The sequence below is a fragment of the Lineus longissimus genome, chromosome 12 (genome assembly GCF_910592395.1).
Source record: "Lineus longissimus chromosome 12, tnLinLong1.2, whole genome shotgun sequence".
Classification (NCBI taxonomy): Eukaryota; Metazoa; Nemertea; class Pilidiophora; order Heteronemertea; family Lineidae; genus Lineus; species Lineus longissimus.
The window spans coordinates 16,574,012-16,586,028 of record NC_088319.1 but is presented as its reverse complement, the minus strand read 5'-3'; the positions used below and the strand labels follow the sequence as shown (position 1 = coordinate 16,586,028).

At 41.3% G+C, this 12,017-nt stretch overlaps 2 protein-coding genes and 1 long non-coding RNA gene across 6 annotated transcripts in view; 1 reads left to right on the top strand and 2 right to left on the bottom strand.

Annotated features, from left to right (window-relative positions):
• Window positions 1-4,760, top strand: part of LOC135497316 (ephrin type-B receptor 1-B-like) — a 99,775-nt gene extending 95,015 nt beyond the window's left edge. For all 4 annotated transcript variants that reach the window (XM_064787122.1, XM_064787121.1, XM_064787119.1 and 1 more), the window contains 2 exons: window positions 228-370; window positions 541-4,760. In XM_064787122.1, the coding sequence (XP_064643192.1) occupies window positions 228-370; window positions 541-814 (417 nt within the window). In that variant the 3' untranslated portion in view covers window positions 815-4,760. The remainder of the gene's footprint in view (window positions 1-227; window positions 371-540) is intronic.
• A 2,464-nt stretch (window positions 4,761-7,224) lies between these two features.
• LOC135496571 (uncharacterized) lies at window positions 7,225-10,555 on the bottom strand. Its single transcript, XM_064785933.1, has 8 exons — window positions 10,275-10,555; window positions 9,872-10,063; window positions 9,334-9,547; window positions 8,806-9,121; window positions 8,390-8,501; window positions 8,080-8,278; window positions 7,667-7,761; window positions 7,225-7,461 (listed from the first exon to the last, which is right to left on the bottom strand). Exons 1-8 carry the CDS (start codon window positions 10,335-10,337, stop codon window positions 7,225-7,227), a joined length of 1,428 nt encoding a protein of 475 aa, XP_064642003.1. The 5' UTR covers window positions 10,338-10,555.
• A 513-nt stretch (window positions 10,556-11,068) lies between these two features.
• Window positions 11,069-11,777, bottom strand: LOC135496719 (uncharacterized). The gene is made up of 3 exons (XR_010448713.1): window positions 11,658-11,777; window positions 11,343-11,437; window positions 11,069-11,089 (listed from the first exon to the last, which is right to left on the bottom strand). It is a non-coding gene; the product is annotated as an uncharacterized LOC135496719 (long non-coding RNA).
• Between the last annotated feature and the right edge of the window lie 240 nt (window positions 11,778-12,017).

The following is a 12,017-nucleotide window of genomic DNA, read 5'->3' as shown; positions in this document are numbered from 1 at the left end:
CTAACCTATTGTATTGACATGACCATTCATTTGAAAGCTCTTAATGAGTGCTTTTCGATAGTGCCATTGGTTTTGTGATTCTGACTTGGGAAACTTTAGATTTTTGTGTCTGTTGAGGACTTTGTCTCTGCCAATTGTAGGCGTACTTTATTGTCTAGTTAAACAGAGAAAGGCACATTACATGAATTGTTCCGAATAATAAGAAATTGTTCTCTGCTGTCTTTCAGGATTGTCCGGAGGCAATTCACCAGCTGATGCTCGACTGCTGGCAGAAAGAACGAAGTCATCGGCCGAAGTTTGCGGCCATTGTACGGACGTTGGACAAGCTCATTCGTGCACCGGAGCTTCTCAGGAAAGTCGCCAAAGCAAGGTAGGTAGACAACGTTGTTTATCTTATAATAGTACAAATGTATAACAGTTGGAGACTGCATGGTCCAGGATGGAGAAAGACAAAGCCCTGAACCACAGGAGAGGTCAAATTGACCACATGTGCCTCATACTTTAGACAGTAGATTTAACAATTCCTTATGTTCCTTTCAGGCCCCACAACATCTTTGATCCATCTCTTCCGGACATGACGCGCTTCGAGACAATCGAGGAATGGCTGACGAGTATCAAAATGGATCGTTACATCGATAGTTTCTTACAGTCGGGCTACAGCTCGATGGACTTAATCGCCAAAATCACCATCAAAGACTTAATTAACATGGGCATCACGTTAGTCGGCCATCAGAAAAAAATCATGAACTCTGTCCAAACTCTACGTGCCCAGATAAGTGGCGGTGCTCAAGTTTCTGAAGGATTTCTTGTATAGGGGGCGCTGTGAAATCAATAAACCTACGAGTGATTAGTTTAACCATGATATCGGAGGTCAGACCTGGGGTCAAGGTCACAGATCAAGGTCAAGGTGGATTTTGTGACCTTGTGACTTTTCTTTGAGGTCACACTGATGACTTAGTTGTGAGGAAAGTGCAGGGGTGCATTGTCACCTGCTCTTAGTTGCTATGGTTACTCCATTCGTTGTTATAGTGACGATTGATGTTACCATGGTAACAGGAACTGCTTGCAGGGACATCTGTGCTGATTCTTTAAAGATTCAATATTGAAATGGGCAGATACAGCAACTGATTTTGCAGGAACCACAAATTTTTGTGAATTTCTCATCATGCTTGGCTAATTTGCACACACACACACGTGCAAGAAATGAGTCAGAATCACATCCATCACAAATAGATTTCATATCATTTCTACGAGAATGTCGCTTTTCTGGTGAAAGATTTTGTTGACCTTTTAGTCAAAATGTTGAGATAGAAACGTTTCTATTGCATTTTAAAGTATTTCACAAGATTCTTCAAATTTTCAGAGTCACAATTTCTTATTTTAATTTAGTAGAAATATTTGAATCTTTGTGATGAATTAAATCAGTTACTCTCAACAACTGCTCTAGTACATCGTGTATGTCACTATTGGTCCCCATTCCGCTCTAAGGGTTAACAATGTGTTATGTATAAATGTAAATATGTTAATTTATTTGCGAGGCACACAATTGAGAAATGTCTTTCCAGGTTTGTGTTTAATGCCTCGTACAAGTCGCTTTAGTTTATCCATAATCAAGAAATATTTCCATAGTTCTGGGGAACTAGCTGAAGAACTTGAATAATCAACTTTCAAACATCAGCATTCAGATCCGTTAAAAAGTGTCGTGATATCTGTTTTGCTTTCGATTCCCTCTGAAGATCATGTTCAAAGTCACAGCTGTGACCTTCAGTCTTTTATTCAAGGTCAAATGTTCCAATGAGAAAGAAGATATTTGAGGCACGTGTTCTCAGATGGGTGGGGTTGGCACGGTAACCACATAAACATTCTGCTGATTTTGTGTATAATCTGACAAACACTTTACGAGTGATTATTTTTTGTAAACCGGTACTAGTTCTGTTGATGGATATTAAATCCTATGCAAAAGTTACGTTCAGTATAAGATATTACGTATTGTGCGTCTTTATTGGTATAATCAGCCTTTTAAAAGCTTGGCCAAAACACACTGTTAAGGATTTACAGCCCTTGATATTCAGACACATTCTACCCAAGTGGAGACCTGCGTAATGACTTCTGGAGTGTATATTTTAACAATCATTGAAATGGCTTTTTCTGTGGCAAGTCGGCGCTGATGATTATTAGCGAGTACTGGGCCACTGATTTTTGGTTACAACGAGATTTATTGATTAGTTGCTACCTGGTGGGTAAAGAATGGAATAGTTTTTATATCAATGCCATCGAGAGTTTTGTTTTCGAGTGAATGCAGCTTTTCAGATGTCAGTTTAGTTTTCAATTGTCTGCTTCAGCCGATAATGTTGGTGGGTTGGGAAGTTGAAAACATAATCAAAACATTGTGGTATTCCTTGTAAATGCCTGCACATTTCGTAGGCAAAACATGTAACTTTAAGACTACCTCTGTGGATTCTGTCTATGGTAGTAGGCTTTTATTGACTGACTGCAAGCTGTGCTAGTTAACTTAGTGAACACTTAAGGGATCACTCCAACTCAACTTAACCTGGATCTGTTCTACGGGATATGTAGAACACTGTGTGATTACACAGTAAATTCAGGTTAATTCGAATTGAAGCTGATGATAGTTTCTTCTTGTAAACTGTAAATATAAAATGTAGTTTTACCCCTGACGGAAAAATTCAAAATTTCAAGTATTTACAAATGTACAAATGTAGTTCAAAGTTTTCAAATGTACATATATGCAGAGTACATGATGTGCATACTACAGCCATTTGTACATTTCATTAACCTTCACAATTGTAGCAAATACAATTTACTAAACTGTACAAAATCGTCAAAGATAATGGATCTCCTTATACGCTTGGATTACGCAAAAGTCCAGACGATCGTTTCTGAATTTAACAGTTGCATTTACTTGGAGTTCGTTTGGATTTTAACTGTAAATAATGTATGCGTTTTCCTGTGTTGTGTGTGGACTTGTATATTTCCTGTAATGTGCTTTGTTTTCATAACAGACCCAGCCACTTATGCTTCTATTGTAAATTATAGAATACTGTAAAATATATGTGTAACGTAATTGTCAACGTCACATGTTTTGGTCGGACGTTGATAGAGAAATGCCCAATTATGGATTTAAAAGTTGATTTCAATTCCTGAATTACACAATTAGCTATTCATTAGCCTCAGAGAGAAACTGACCTTCAGACCATGTTAATAGCTTGGTACAACTGATCAGACAGAGATAGAGTCCTCAAATTTTAGCTACAGTTGCATCACGTAGTGTCAACCTTCATTGACCTACTTTCAAAATTGGACATTTCTTTATTTCATCATGACCTTGACCTCTGTAGCGTGTGAGGGCAAGAAACAGCTGATATTGTACATAGTATTGAGTTTTATACTACTCGGAACGATAAGATGAGTAGACGAGGTTTCCAAGTATATGATAAAATTTAGATGAACGAATTCATGTGTGTACATTTATAGACTGAAGTATCACCAAAGAAACTGAGTCGGTTTTAACCAACATAATTTTTAAGACCAGGTGCAAAATGGGCTCAGTTTCTGCTACTTGTAACATTATGTTGACAGCTTCATTCTGGGACAAGTGTTTGGTTCCTGCAATAGGTGGCCATAGGGCAAAATCCTATTTTGGTACCATAGGTATTCCATCTTTGGTACCCTGAGTAGTGCATCTTTGATGCCATGGGTATTGCATCCTTGGTACTATGGGAATCACATCTTCGGTACCCTATATATGTGTCGCAAAGATGCAATACCCAGGCTAAAAATCAGTCTAGATGCAATTGACACGCTTGGATATTTTTGTTGATACCTAAGACTTTCAAGCTTTACTTCACATGTTTGATCACCAAAACTACTATTCAGGCATAAGTGTGTTTTTCTGGGTTCAGCTATTCATTTAATTGACAATTGCAACAAAAATCACCTTTATTCCTTATTATCTAACCATAGGCCTACATTCCTTTTAGTTTCTTGAATGAACTCTTTTAGAAAAGTCCATCCAGGTGCAAGGCTTCCATTAAAGTTATCTCATTTCCCCAGTTCAAATAGCTTTGGAATCAACTGTGGGGTTCTAAGTTAGTTCTTTGTTAGATAACTCTAGGGAACAATGCTAATAACAAGCCACCTTTAATTGTGTTGCACTTTAAATGCACAAGACAATAACCTTTTGTGACTTATCTCTAATCCCAAAAAAAACTCCTACAACAGTACCTGTATATAGACCATATTGTGTGTAGTGCCACAAGTTTGACGTTTATTTGCACAATATAACATTGCAAAGCTTACAAGATCTAACAATGCATTAAGTCATGCGGACATTCTCAGTCCCTACTATGCTGATTAAACGTGATTACCTTTTGAAGATTCATTCAAAGAACAAAATGTACGAGTGAGTTTGTTTGAAGGTGATATTTGTTGCAACTGTTTGACATGTTTTTGGTTCGTACCAGAAAGAATGGTTTTATCATGAGGGAGTGCATATTGTATAAAATTTTCACATTATTTCTGCCTTTCATGATAAAATCTCAATTCATTCGATCTTTGGATATGTAACTGTAATATCCTATGTCAAATGGGCTTTAGTTTTGTCTAAAATAGCTGACTATTTCATAGTAATGGATGTATTATAAAACCCCAGCTGAAAATTATAACAGAATGTATTGCATTAAGTTTTACAAGTTTTTGTTAAAAACAAAAATTTATCTAATAAAAATCTATAAATTGTATATCATGTGTTTACTAAGTCTTTGAAGCTCGCTTCCTGGCTCTGATCTGCATGCGTACTCTCCTTGAAGGCAAGCCCAAGCACCCTACTTGACAACTCAAGTATTACCTACTTGTCAACACAACCAGTTGTCTTCTGGTCCTTTATGAGTAAAGTTCAGGTGTCCAGTATCAGGAACAACCCGAGCTCTTGTATCATGCAGGTACCACCACAGAAGTACTGCAGCAACGTTGAATTCACCATGGTGAGCATGGTAAACTCTGATTTTACTATGCTGAATCTGAGATCTTTTTCGTGAGGGTAGTGATCTCTACTATACTGTCTGTCAAGACATGCTGTTGAGTGATGCAGCATCCTCCTCCTTAGCCATTTGTTTTGTATCAGGTACCAACCAAGTGTAGTACTCGAGCAGTGGGGCATCTCCTCTCAAAGTGGGACTGTCTACAGAGACGGTTGTGATCCTCAACGTCCTTCAAGATTGTGACCATCTTCAAAGAAGTAAGGCAGCTGTCCCTTCAGTGTTGGACGAGCAGCCTTCTTGAGACGAAAGACACAAAATGAACCTCATTGCCTTCAAACCTGTGTTGTTTCCAAGGTAAGGAAGCTGTCCCTTTAGTGTTGGACGAGACACGTCAGATACATGTTCTCCAGAGAGTTCATCCAGGATATCCCATCCATTTGTTTTGTATCAGGTACCAACCAAGTATAGTACTCAAGCAGTGGGGCATCTCCTCTGGGAGTGGGACTGTCTACAGAGACGGTTGTGATCCTCAATATCCTTAAAGATTGTGACCATCTACAAAGAAGTAAGGCAGCTGTCCCTTCAGTGTTGGACGAGCAGCCTACTTGAGACGAAAGACACAAACTAAACATCATTGCATTCAAACCTGTGTGTTTCAAAGGTAAGGAAGCTGTCCCTTCAGTGTTGGACGAGACTGCTGTCTCTTCAGGACAAGGCAACTGGCCTTCAATGTGGGATGAGGAGCCTTCTTGAGTGAAATAGATAAATGTATCCTCATGGCATTCAAACCTGTGTTTCGAAAAGCTACCCAAGGTTGGGAAGGGACCCCATCCCTACCCAAGAAGGAAGCTGTCCCTTCAGTGTTGGACGAGACACATCAGAGCCATGTTCTCAAGCGAGTTCATCCAGGATGTGCCAGCCATTTGTTTTGTATCAGGTACCAACCAAGTATAGTACTCGAGCAGTGAGGCATCTCCTCTCAAAGTGGGACTGTCTACAGAGACGGTTGTGACCCCTCAATGTCCTTTCAGATTGTGACCATCATCAAAGAAGTAAGGCAGCTGTCCCTTCAGTGTTGGATGAGACACGTCAGAGGCTTGTTCTCAAGATAGTTCATCCAGGCTGTGCAGGCCTTTTGTTTTGTATCAGGTACCAACCAAGTATAGTACTCGAGCAGTGGGGCATCTCCTCTCAAAGTGGGACTGTCTACAGTGACAGTTGTGTCCCCGAAGATTGTGACCGTCTTCGAAGAAAAGCTTACAACAGACCAAACAGGAAGTTATTTGCATAAAATACAGTTTATTTTGAGGTCAAGCTGTCTTGAACGTACATTGCACACAGTTGCTTCTCAAGTAAAATACAGTGTTCTCTGTTTTGGCAGAGGCCATTTTGATGTCACAACTAATACAACGTTAGCAAGCATTCTACATTACATTTCATTGTTTAGTTAGAGGTGTTTTAGAGTGGAAATTTACTCCTCACTGACGGTATTTGTTGTCTCACCGAACACTGCTCTGGTGGAGCTCGCATTTGGCACAAACCCTCGACGAGGTGTCTGAGCTTTGGCCGAGATTTGAACACCAGTCTCACTGTGTTTGATGAGACAACCAACACCTTGACAAAAACTAAGAGAACTGATCGCTACACGATTTTTAAACAAAAAACAAGGTGTTACACATAACCACAACTGAGAAAAAAATCTATATTTTTTGCATTTTTCTTTGAAGCTTGATTATCACAGATAGTTGAGAGAGTTTTAGTCGTTCATTCTCTTGTTTACACACTCATCCACTTACAGCCACACGACACACATACAAGAATTGAGCAAAGAGAAATCACAGAGTGGAAAGATGGAATATTTTACATATTAGCACATATTTCTGGGATTACCTTAGTATGTACTATATCACAGAAGTTTGGCATCTTGAAACTGCGTTGCTCACCGACAAATCAAATCATTTCTATCACAGAACTTAACTTATCCGAATTAACGCATATCATCTAGAGCAAACGCAAACATTTCTGTGTCATTTTTCTGTTCTCCATTATGAACTGTCAGTGTAAGCAGTTTCAGGGAAGGAGTTTAGAAGTCCATTTCAGTTCCATTGTCATTGTCCATGGGGAGAGCCAAATAATCAGATGGTAAAAAAGGAACATTTCTCTTCCGAATTTTGACAATCTCCCTGTTTTTCTCACATATCATATATAAGATGGCGCTGCGTGCCTAGATATCTCCTCCCATCGATCCAGGCATCGTGTCGGAGCTAACAGTGCTTGACACTGACAGAGCCGATTCTCTTCCTGTTTTCTTGGACACCGTGGAGTTCGATGACTCTGGCCTGGACGGCTTCTTCTTCAACCTGGCGATGGAGATACTCTGGATGCGAGTCTTCTTCGGTGTGGGGGTTGGAGTTGGAGACGATGGTTCAGGCGTGGATGGTAACTTTCTGGCTTTCATTTCCTGCAAGAAACCAACAAATATTAAGTTATGATGAGAAAGAATGCAGGTTACCTGCTTAAATCTTAGGTTCTGCTTGAGACATTCGATTCATTGTATCAAGTAGGGTAATACTATCGATTATCAAAGCCAATGCCATATATTAATATGTAGCATCATACTCTACATGTGCATGCAGACATCATAAGGTAAGAGTCTGCAGACGTACCTTCCAGAGCTTAAGGAGCTTCTTGCTTTCAGCCTTGTCCACATTCTTGGCCGCGGGCGTGGCCTTATTGAAGTAGACAGGGGACGGAGCCTCTTCTGCAAGGAACAAAATGACTCAATATAAAAGGGTTAATATACAATGTAACAAGTATATATTAGAGACAATTAGTGAGTTAAACGTTCCTACATGCAAGGAACATCAGTGGAGATGAGGCATCAGGCCAACCAGCCTAAGCAGCCCACGTCACCTGCCAAAAGGAGTTGTGCCACCTGGACCCCAACCTTTCAGTCTTAAAGACAAATGATTTGCCAATATTATATGTACCGGTACTTATTTCAATTTTAGGAAAATTTGATGTTTGATGAAATTTTCCAATCAAACGAGTCCCAATCCTGGGAACATGCAGTGTTTACCTGTCTCTGTATCAATCTGTGTTGTCGTCATTCGAACCGTTGGTGGGGGTTCTGGCGTCCTGACGGCGAAGTCCACGCTCTCCGGGCGTCGTGCCCGACCAGTCGATGGGGTACACGGCGGTGTCACATCATCATCGAGGATTCCAGCTTCTAGTGCCTTGGATTTCTTGGCAGACGTGGTGGTCCAGATTGGAACTTCCTGCAATGAGGAGGAGGTTTTCTAAGACACGTTGGTAGTGTGCCTAAATTTTGGCAGAAGGGCATTCTACTGAAGAGGGTTTAATATCACAATATGATTACAGATTCTTACCCTGGAGTAACCGTCTCCCTTGTTGGCCATGTTCAGTGTCCTCCTCTGCTTTGTGTCGATGTTGTAATAGGCCTTGGTGCCACCAACAGGCATGAGGTCACCAAGCACAACCCTGCAACACAAAACCACATCATTATTCTCAAATGAAATGTGTTTACTCTTGTCTAAAGAAAGGTACTGTATACTGTGAAATGTTCATGACGTGGTCGATTGAATAACCAATTTGCTCCTGAAATTAACTGGTTGATGCAGTTTGTTTTTAATCTTTGCACTTTTTGAGTTTGTAGTTGACGGTTAACGTTTATGGAAGATCCCTCGGACAAGCACTTCAACTGTCATGGAGGGACGTATGGTCCAACCATGCCTGGGTTCGTAGAGAGGACAACTGAAACCTTCCGATGGAATTTATCACTCACTTGAGTTTGCTTCTCTTGTACCACACGACAAAGCCAATCACCACACAGATCAAGATGAAGATAATAGCGATCAACCCGACCGTCAGTGGCGTCAATCCTGAGTCGCAGATCAACCAATCAGGAGGGCAGCCGCACTCGTAACCGTTGAACTTATCAAAGCAGGCATAGGGGTAGATGCAGGGGGCGCTGCTGCACTCATCAAAGTCTGTGTCGCAGGTATCGCCGGTCCAACCTGGGAGGCAGGCACAACTGTATTCGTTGAGGAAGCCGACGGTGGCACGTTTGGTGGCCGTGCAGTCAATGTCGTCCGTTTGACCTAGAATGGAGGAAATGGTTAGATACCAACAAGGATGGACTTGAACTTATGTTTGGGATCTTTAGCATGCAGGATAGAAACTTGGATATGAGGGAAATCTGCCTTCATTCATTTTCACATGAGAGGACCATCACAAAAACGACACATGTATGATCGCAAAGTATTGTCATCTCCAGCACTCAGAATTTCATCAAATTTCAAACTAAACTCACCAACACATGTACTGTTAGATACACATGGATTCTCCGCCACTGCAACTGTCACCTTCAAAATATCCGAATACTTTCCACCAGAATCCTCAATGATGACCCTGAACTCGTCCATACCGTAGTACTGACTGTCCGGGGTGTAGACCAGGGTGGTCAGCTTCCAGGAGTAGGAGGCTTCACCGTGGGCGAGGGAGACGTCACATGGAAGTGCCTCGGCCTAAAAAACACCAAGGAAGCTATTATAACTTTTCCTTCTTCTTCTTCTGACTTCTCAGTACGAGTTTTTATGCAGATTACCCCAGGAGTGTGCCAAACTGGCAAGATATTTTAGTCCTTGGTGTGATATTTGCCCATAGCTGGGAAATGAACTGGTGAGAGACAGGGAGTCTGTTCCAAATTTCTCCAACTCTGTTGCAAGGTACATTTCCTGACACAGATCATTGCCATCAAATCATCTCTTTTGGCCTCTAGTCTACATTTAAGTACAGACGACATTGGGATCATTGATCGACCCACCCAAGCAATAATTACTCATACTTACGATTTCATTACCGTTACAGGCCTGCGGTAGACTTGGTGTGCTAGTCGTCGTGGCAGTCAGCAGGACGGAGCCATGTGAAGGAGGGAGAATATTGACGGTGAGCGTGTCATTGGCGTCAATATCATACGCACCAACCAGTCCAATCCAGGGACTGTAGGCAACGTTCTCTGGAGTATTTTGTTCGACTACGATCTGAAATGGGAGAAAACAAATTTGTAGTCGGGATTGAAATGATGACACTGAAATTCCAATTGTGTGGCAATCTCGTCTCGTCTTTGCAGAACCACTGGATTCTAAGCATGTCTTGATTCAACATAAATGGCTATATAGGTCAGGGAAGCCTCCTATCTTATCCATAACAGAAGAAGCAAGGTGTTTTCTGATGAAAACCTGAATGACTTACCGTGATCTCCTTGTAACTTGCCAACGTTGGGAACAAATCATAGCCATAATGAGCCAGAAACATCTCTGGGTTGTCTTTCGTTGACAAGACCTCGATCGTGATGTTACCGTACGTGTAGAGTGCAGTGACATCATCAGTCCGGTCCTCGTACACCTGGATGGCAATCGTATCGAAGCCATAGCAATCGAGGCAGGGGCGGTACGAGAAGAGACCACTGCTGGTAAGGTTGGCTGATCCGGTGGACGTCCACGCCTGGGAGCTGTCCAGGCCCCAGACCAGGGTGTCACCATCTGCGTCCTCAGCAGAAAGTTGGTATGAGAGTGTTCCTGGGGGAAAACAAATCAGAAACTGATTAACTTCAGGAATGATTGGATGAAGTAGGTTTATTCTTTAGATGTACCAGGTTGTTGAAAAGATTCTTTCAGCTACTGGGAACAATAATGGATGTATCAGACATCGAAAGGCTCTGATTGCTAAGAGGGGGTCAGGCCTACAACTGTTCATTTGGCTTAATGTCATATTACGAAATTGTCGGGAAATTAGTTTTATTTACATTTGAAACTCACGTTCCAAAAAATTCGAATACGTCATCCTTTGACATACTGGTACTAACCTGCATCCTCATTCATGTTGATATTCGACATTGACGTAATATTCGGGTATTGGTTCGGTACCTCGCGTAAGACCGTAGCAACAACAAACTGCGTCTCCTCAGCGAAGTACTCCTCTGCAGTCACCGACCTTCTCCTACGCCTGCGCCTCCTACGACGGGATGCGGCAGACACCGTCGAGTTGCTGGTTCTGGTGCGGCAGAGCTGAGAAAAGGAAGACGAACTTTATCATCAGCAACATTTTGCTCACAAAGAACATTGTTTACATTATAGCTCCGGTTATGCTGATTTATTTTGAAATCTTGGGGAAATGTGTGGCAACATCACAATATGATGTCTTGCCTTTGATAATATGGCATCAAAGTGTTGATTGATCCAAGTTTCTCATGGTAACGCTTTTGGTCCTGATCACCCCTTTAACCATATCTTCCCATTGACTGACTACAAGAGTACAAACCTTGGTGGTGAATTGTAAGTTCGCTGCATCTAGTACGTGTCGGTCAGATACACTGCTACTGCATGTCTCATTCGATACCATCCACGCGTTCGAGTCTGCAAGACAATAAATACACTTCATGACATGTAATGTAGTATAATTTAACGTAACGTAATGTGACACGAATAAGTAAGTTAGTTAACTCATGACAAGTTAGTGAAACATGACAACTGACACTGGAGTCCTACATCTACATAACTTCTGTCTCAGTGGAAAACTCAACGGACAGTTTCATGTGTTACGGATCCCAAGTCAATTAATAAGACAAGGTCTTACCTGGGTCCCAATGGATCAACATGGGCATGATTAAGGTACTGATTTCACTAGACTCGTAAGACACCGTCACTTCCATGACGTCTGGGAGTGCCGTGTGGGCCAGGGGGGCCAAGTAGAAACTGTCAGATGGCATCGACGTGATTCTGTAAAACAGGAAGAGAAATTAATGATCTCTCTGGACTTGTATGACCAACAATATTCTATAAAACAGAAAGAACTGCTGAGCATGACTATTTGTTAAAACCTTTTGACATCATTGCAAAGACCTTGATAGGCATTTTCCAACAGTAAGTTAATTATTATATCGAAAATGTTTCCTTTAACAGTAATATCTTTGGGTCAATTATTCATTTCCCTCCA

Excerpts from the sequence above, each read along its gene's own strand:
- LOC135496571 (XM_064785933.1), bottom strand. The coding sequence starts at position 10,337 with ATGTTTCTGGCTCATTATGGCTATGATTTGTTCCCAACGTTGGCAAGT. Across the intron at positions 9,122-9,333 it reads ATCTAACAGTACATGTGTTG|GTCAAACGGACGACATTGAC; the intron begins GTGAGTTTAGTT and ends CCTCCATTCTAG. Across the intron at positions 7,462-7,666 it reads AGCTCCTTAAGCTCTGGAAG|GAAATGAAAGCCAGAAAGTT; the intron begins GTACGTCTGCAG and ends GGTTTCTTGCAG.